This window comes from Nicotiana attenuata, chromosome 12 (assembly GCF_001879085.1).
Source record: "Nicotiana attenuata strain UT chromosome 12, NIATTr2, whole genome shotgun sequence".
NCBI lineage: Eukaryota > Viridiplantae > Streptophyta > Magnoliopsida > Solanales > Solanaceae > Nicotiana > Nicotiana attenuata.
The window spans coordinates 19,787,220-19,795,355 of NC_032000.1; the positions used below are offsets into that span (position 1 = coordinate 19,787,220).

The 8,136-nt window shown below is 37.4% G+C and overlaps 1 protein-coding gene across 1 annotated transcript; it reads left to right on the plus strand.

Annotated features, from left to right (window-relative positions):
• Positions 1,517-2,512, plus strand: LOC109235941 (splicing regulatory glutamine/lysine-rich protein 1-like). The gene has a single exon (XM_019402185.1). It carries the CDS (start codon positions 1,517-1,519, stop codon positions 2,510-2,512), a length of 996 nt encoding a protein of 331 aa, XP_019257730.1.

Consider the following 8,136-nt stretch of genomic DNA (forward strand, 5'->3'; position numbering starts at 1 on the left):
CCATGATCCATCAACAGAAATATGTAAAGAGTTGCTCAAGAAGTTTAAAATGGACAAATCAAAGGAAATAGATACTCCTATTGCAACAGCCACAAAATTGGACATAGATGAACCTGGTTCATATGTTGATCAGAAGTTGTATAGGGGTATGATTGGTTGACTTTTGTATCTTACTGCTAGCAGACCTGACATTGTTTTCAGTGTAGGGCTTTGTGCTCGATTTCAAGAAAATCCAAAGGAATCCCACTTGACCACTGTCAAGAGAATATTGTGATACTTGAAAGGAACTATTGACCTTTGCCTTTGGTATCCAAAAGGTAGTAACTTTAACCTAGTGGGATATGCTGACGCTGAATATGCAGGTTTCCTTGTGGACAGGAAGAGCACCTCAGGTATGGCACACTTTCTTGGTTCATGTATTGTGTCATGGGCTACTAAAAAAAAATTCACTGGCCTTATCTACTGATGAAGCTGAGTATGTTGCTGCTGCTTCTTGTTGTTCTTAATTGTTGTGGATCAAACAACAGTTAATGGATTTTGGTATTGATGTTGGTTGCATCCCTATTTTTTGTGGTAACACTAGTGCTATTAGTATGACAAAGAACCCAGTTCATCATAAGAGAACTAAGCACATAGATGTTAGACACCATTTTTTAAGGGACAACTACGAGAAATGATTGGTCACTATAGAATTTTGTGCTAATGATAAGCAGATTGCTGACATCTTTACAAAAGTACTGAATAGAGAAAGCTTTGAAAGGAATAGGTTAGAATTAGGGATGATTAAGATCACCTAATGGAACCAGTTCAGAATGCACAATGAAAAAAATAAAATTTTGGTTAGGAAATCTGGAACTTGTGTAAATACCTAGATTAATCTTTGCTCAGTCTCATACTGTAAATAGTATACTCCTGTGCCATGTGTTAATATGACTCACTGATCTCTAACAAAAGTTTTCTCTATTTTGGCAAATTGAGGCATGATCAAGAGGATTCTCAGTAAAGAACCTGGTTCATCAGTACTGGTTCATCTGAATAACAAGGTATATTTTTTACACTCTGCACAATTAGAAATATTAATATTTAATTCATGAGCAGAGTCCTACCTATGTTCCCAAACTTCAAAAAGCTTATTCTTTAAAGTTTGAACCAGTTCCGTTTCAACTATACTCCTCACCGTATCAAAATGCCTAGATTCCAGGGAAGCTTAACCGCCTGTTCAACCTGCAATTTCAAGGTGATTAGACTTCTATTTGACTACTAAAAGCTGCCGTTGTGTATTAATTATCCTCTCCCTTTAAATCCATCATCATTACCACTGCCACTCTCCCATAATTTTCAAAAACCGTCACAATTTTCTGTCTTCTCTTCTTTTCTCTTCCAAAATTCAAACCTTCCATTTTTTATTTACAAAGAATGACAAAACCCTCAAGATAACCCAGGCACACCTCCTCCACCTACTCCCTCCGATTCCTCCACTACTCCTCAACCCAGCACTACCCCTCAACCTAGAAGAATGCGAGTAAAGATGCTTGCTCGCAAAACTGTGGCTACAGGTGCGCTTTCAAGTAAATTAAACGCACAGTTAAAAGCTAGTCAAGGCAAAGATTCCAAAAATTCTGATGATTCTTTCAAGTCTGTGAGTGAGAGGGAAGGAACTGGGTCTTCTGATTCTGAGCAGGCAACATCTGTGCAAAATCCTTCTACTGAGGTAATTTCTGATCTAACTGAAAATTTGGAAAATCGATTTGTTTTGCTTGGGTCTGTTGTGGATGTGGAAACGACTGAGTTAAGAAGGAGAGGAGGTGAAAATGAAAGAGAAAAAGAAACAGAGAGTGAGGGTGTGCGTAATGATGAGAAGGGAAAAGGGAAAGAAGTGGCTGATTCCTCACCCACCTCTGAAACGGTTAAAATGGCTATCTGTGGGGCTGAGCCAGAAAAGGTGGTAGAGAGTAGCAAGAAAACAGGGGGAAGTGGTTCAGGGGAGGCTGCTGAAGGACTAGTAAATCTTAGAAAGCATACAGATGAACCTGGTTCATCTATTGAAGAGACCCTAGCAGATCTTCTGAAGAAGGTTGGTGCCAGCTATAAACCCAAGAAAAGGAGAACTCCAACACGAAAGACTCCTGGCACTGCAAGAACCAACAAGAAAAGGACTGTTTCTCCTGAAACTACTGATATTCCTTTACCAAAAGGAAGGGCCACAAGGAGTAAGTTGAAGCAAAGTGAGGAGGCGTTGCAGAAAGCTTTGGAAGAAAGTAAGAAGAAAAGAATAGACAAAGGGAAAGCAAAGGTGTCAGAGCTTGTTGAGGCTAGTGATGTGGATAAGATGGACCGGGTCCATCAAGGTGAACATATGACTGTGGAGATGGAGGTTCAGACCCCTAAGCCCAAGAAAGCCAAGACTTCCTCAAAGAAATCTTCATCTGTATCCAAGTCTGCTGAACCATCTACTTTGGCTAAACGGACAAGGTCTGGTGTGAAAGCCAAACAAGTTAAAATTACTGAATAAGAAGATTGGAGTGGTGAAGAAGAGGATGAATCAGATAATGAACAGGACAAGCTGGGCTAGTTTGGCAAACGAACCATCTTGAAGGGTAGACCCTTGAAGGACTTGGAGGAAAGGCTAGAGGTTCAGGGGTGGAAGGACATGGTCCTTCAGTTAGATGGCAGGCTGGCCAGAAATGAGATAATTGAATTCATGGCAAATGCAGAGGTCAAGGATGGAAGAGTCACCAGCCTGGTGAAAGGGGTTTAATTGTCTTTTGATGCAAAAGAGCTGGGTGAAATCCATGGTATACCTTCTGAAGGTTATGATGATCACACAAGACAAAAATGGCCAAGTCTGGACTCCCTTCCTACTGCCCTAGCCATTACTAGAAAATTCTATGATAGCAAAGAAGTGAATGAGGCTAAGGTTGTGTATAAAAGTGAAATGAAGCCATCCCACAAGGTGTTGTTTGAATTCGTCTATAAGTCTGTGCTGCCTAGGCAGGAAAGAAGGCACATTGCCAACTACATGGACTTGGTTTTGATGGAATGTCTGGATAGTGGGCGGTAGATCAACTGGCCTGGGTTTATGATCAAGCTTCTTGATCGGGTTATCAGTGGCTCCAAGGCCCATGCCACTCCTTATGGTTTCATTCTCACTACTTTTCTTGCTCATTGTAAGGTGCCTCTGAAGAAGTGGGAGACGGCCACAAGCAAAGACCACTTTGGAATCAATACTTTGCTCGCTTGTGACTATGAGATTACTGCCACTCCCAATGAACCTGGTTCATCCAAAAATACACTTGTCAATAGCAAGGTCAAAGCTCTATTGCAGGAGAGTGGGGCAAATGATGCTGAGATAGCAACGCTGAAGGCTCGTTTGGCAGAGGTAGAATCTGAGAGAGATGCTCTCAGAACTGAGCTCACAAAGGAAAAGGAGAAGAATGAGGGAATTCTTCAAGACATGCTACACCTTGTCCAAGCCAAAACCCAAAACCCAGTTCTTCCAAGCCTTGATTTCCTAATCCTGAACCTTGCCTAGACCTTTCAGTGACCTAGATTAGGGATTTTTTTTCTTTTTTGCTCATGTTTTAACTGTTTTTGTTTCTTTTTGTGTATTGTGGTGGAATCATATTCTCTATCAATGAAGTTTGCTGCTTTTGCTCTTGCTGACTGTTTATCTTTCCTTGATAGTTTGAATATGTGTAGTTGATTACTAATGATTAATCCATGCATGCATTTGCAGTTGCCTCAGTGGCCATGAGTAATTCTTTAAAATCTGGGTATCACACATTGTTTATGCAACTTTTCGATGATGCCAAAAGGGGGAAAAGAAATTGTGCTTTATATTCTGAATAGTGATGTTTATAACCTAATGAACCTGGTCCTTGATGATCAGTTAAAAATGTTTCTAACATTGCATTGATGTTCGGCTGAGTTCTAGCAGGGCCTAAGTGTACAAAAAGCACAGAGTTTGTCATCATCAAAAAGGGGGAATTTGTTGGCCCAAGTAAAGGTTAGTTTTGAATACTGACAAAGGAACTCAGACATGAACCAGGTCCATCCCAGTGGAGCACAGATACGGATAGACTTTAAGTATGTGAGATGCACGTGAATGAGATAAACCTAACTTGACAGAAGTGAATATCTCCTGATCCTGATTGAAAATGTTGCATATTGGATAAGGAGAAGGACTCCTTAATCAAAGAGAACACTGTTTAAGAAAGGGAAGGAGTTAGAGGTTGAGATCAACTAGAGCTCTTCCACCAAGGAAGAGTAGCATCAGAATTCTAGTCAATCTCTATTTACTAACTCTATAAATATCAGTGTTGTTCTCTTTTATAGGGGTTGCACAAACGCAGAAGTTAAACGTGAATTGAGAGCAAAATAGCAAGGCAATTTTGCAAGCAGTTCGTGTGTGATTCAAGTGTGCAAACCTGAAGCTACGTGAACCAGATAGAAGAACCAGTTCCAAGTGTCTGTCTTTTATTCTTGTTCAATTGTAGTAGGTGTTTTCATATTGTACCTTTCATCTTTATCTAGAGGCAATTGTAATAGGTACTCAAAGTATTCAAGTTAGAGTTAACTTGAAGTTGTTGCAACCGTTAGAGGCTGTGTGCTACAACGGGATTAGAGTTAGTCCTAGGCTTACAAAAGACTTTTTGTAAATGCAGTTTTTGGCTCAGTGATTTTAGTGGAGAGTTTGGAAAAATCCTACTAGAAAGTAGGTCGTGGTTTTTTACCTTTTGAGCCAGGTGTTTTTCACGTAAAATAGTTGTGTTCTTTATTTTTCACATTTACTATTTTTGCAATAGTAGGTTAAGGAACACTTAGAAGAACCAGGTCCTTCCATAATCAGTATAAACGAAAAATTGGTCACCACACAAATCAACCCCCCATGTGTGGTATTGAAGTATAAAACATCAGAAAGTATAGTGTAATATAATGATAGTTAACATAATGTTAGACTATATTTCATTTCAAAGGAATCATGAGTAGTAGGAGTAATTGAAGGAGCTGAATTAACTGAAATTACCTCATGACTCAATATGGACTTCTACTCAAAGTTGTCATTAAACCCAAGAGTTCCCCAAACACTTCAGGAGGGCATACAACCACAAATTAAGGTATTAAGCCCTCTTGAAGCGGTTAGGGGATCGATCTCTAGGGATCACCTTGACGTACAGAAAATCAAAATCAAATGAGCTTTTATCATTTTGCATCGCACGAGATTTCTATGCTATTGAACTCACCATCTTATAACACATTTATTATATTTTACGAGAAGGGATAATGATAAACCTAGACTACTAACAAACAATGATCAATATATCCGGCCCATTTTTCATCTATGACTACTATTATGATTTTTCATATTTATAATCTCATGTTCCAAGCTTTTAATCCTCCTAAGAAAGAAGATAAAGGTAAAAAAAAGTTTTATCCGAAATTCCTTGTTAAAGCATGAAGTATAATGAACCTGGTTGCAAATTTTGCCGATGTGAAAGTAAGAGAATATTTATAAAAGTAAGTGGCCATGTAATGCAACTTCCAGTATGACTTTTGCTTCTCCTATATATCATCTCTAGATTCCAGAACCTATCCTTTTCATCTCCTATTTTCCTTTCTTTTTCAGAGTCATGAATTCTTTTGTGTTTTGTAATACACATGTAGGGATTAAGCTTATAATATAATGATACTTAACACAATTCTGATGAAAGTCTCTACTCATGCGGGCCCAACAGTTGAGTACATCAAAAATAAGGATGAATTTGACTCCGATAATATGAGAAAGAAAATGGTCTCTGAGTCTAACTTAACCCAAAAAACTAACTTATATAGTAAGAGTTGCATAAAGATGATATAAGAAGACAAAGGCTCATACCCTCAACCAATATAAGATATTCTGACAGATCTACGTACTTATAATTATGATTTATCTTTTTAAAGGAAAATTTTCTACTCCATGTAGGTGAAGTATTTTTTTGTCTCCTACTTTATATGACAATTTTATTACAACTATTAAAGAGTCAAACAAGTTTTTCTTTGACTAAAATTTTTCTCAAACATTTTTTAAGTCAATTTTCTTATTTAAAGTATCATACCAAAACTCACGCCAAGATTCAGATATTTTAACTATTTTAATCCGAACTCTGCAATTTTTTTAGCGCGGAGGATCGGAGTAGATCTCTTATAATGAAATTATCTCGTACAATATCTTATACTATATGATTGGGAAGATTTTTAGATGCGTCAGTAGAAAATATATGTTGTGCCTTGTAAGAAAGTTCGAAGTTCTTTGTAGAAAAGTTATAACATCGTCAGCGCAATAAAAACAACATTATAATGTTAAAACTTAATATATGTAGCTTAAACATTTTTTTTTGTGAACTTTTGAAAATGATGGGAGAGATGAAAAAGGCGAGAAAGAATGGAGGACCATACTTTTATTGTTAGGACATGTACAGTATCTTATGCAAGCCTTCACTTGGATAACAATGGAGACCATATTCAATATTAAAACCTCAAGGAGTATATTCTGATCATTGTGACCGCATTGTACCAAGGATTTCTTATTGCACCCTAGAGTTCAGAAAGGCCATTTACCTTTTTGGTTGGGTACATATTCAAACTTAATGGATTCAAACTTACACTGAACTCATTATACTATTAATTATGGATTCATATCTAATATATGAGAAGATTTAAGTATGCTTTTACACATATAATTATCCTCTGCATTGAAAACTTTGAATTCAAATGAACCCATAACTAAAAGGCTACGTCGACATTGCACCCCACCAGAATCAATTCAAAGTTCGTCGAGGTGGAAGTTGCACGTACACAATCTAATTGATTGGCCATTCCTTTCCCGGAAAAAAAAAAATTATTAACGTAACACGATAGAAACACAAGTTCCACAATGTAACTTACTCTTTGTTTGCTAAACTTCAGCCAAACATCTTTACATTACAAAACATGTGCTAGAAAAACATTCTCCAACTTATGCGGCTATTATATATGATTGCTTTATGTAGCACCACCACTGTGTTTTGTAATGGCGTTCTGTTATTAATTAAGCATTAATACTACTCTTGTTTTTAACCAAAATAATCCTTAAAATACAACTTTCTAGACTTTTAGTTCTTTTACCATTTCTTTAGTAGTGGATGTGTTGCAGATTAATAATAAATATGTTCCTCTCTAATAACTTAAGTTTATTTATTAGATGAAGATAGTCGGATGTGTTAGGTGTTTGCCATAATATTTTTACCATATTTGATTTTTCTATTTGTTGAAGGAAAGGGCAACATGTTTACCTTAATTGGGTTTTCCTTCTTGTAGAAAGAAATTATAAATCTCCCGTATCTGGCTAGTCCCTTTTCTTGTAGGAAATGGTTTGGAGTTCTATAAATTGAAGATCTGTCCTTCTCATTCAATAGCATCCACAATGTAGCCATAGGGCGCTTGAGAGTCTTGTTTAGGGGAAACTTTACGGGACAAGTATTAGTGTGTCACTTGTGTTTGCCTCTTCGTGAGGTTATTCTCTGGATATTTTGTACTCTCTTTTTATATAGTGGATTGCTCATCTCCGTCATGGACGTAGGTCAGTTGACCGAACCACGTTAAATGTTTGTGTCTCTTTTGGTAGATTTCTCTTTTTGTTGTCTGATTTATCGTCGTTGAAGGTGTGCTTTACTAGCTTCCGCATGACACCTGACTTTTTTCGGTCCTAACAAGTAGTATCAGAGCGAGGATCAAGATATGTTCATCTTGGCGGGTTTAGGTCTAGTCGCAACATATTTGACGATAATCGTGATTTTTGTCTGAGAAATTTGATCAGTGTGCTACGCACGTTGAGACAAACTTTGTGGTGGAGATTTGGAGATGCGACCTGTTGAAGGCTAAGTAAAGAAGGTGGATCAAGTTTATTTTGTCAGAAAATTCAAGCCAAGGGGGAGAATTGTAAGGTGTTTGTCCAGATTTTCTTACCATAATTGGTTTTCCTATCTCATGAAGGAAAGGATAACATATTTACCATAATTGGGTTTTTCTTTTCCTAGAAGGAAAATATAATTCTTCCATATTTGGCTAGTCGCTTTTCTTGTAGGAAAAAGTTTGGACTTCTATAAATTGAGGATCCTC

Bases quoted from the DNA above. Each gene is read 5' to 3' on its own strand.
- LOC109235941 (XM_019402185.1), top strand. From the start codon at position 1,517: ATGCGAGTAAAGATGCTTGCTCGCAAAACTGTGGCTACAGGTGCGCTT.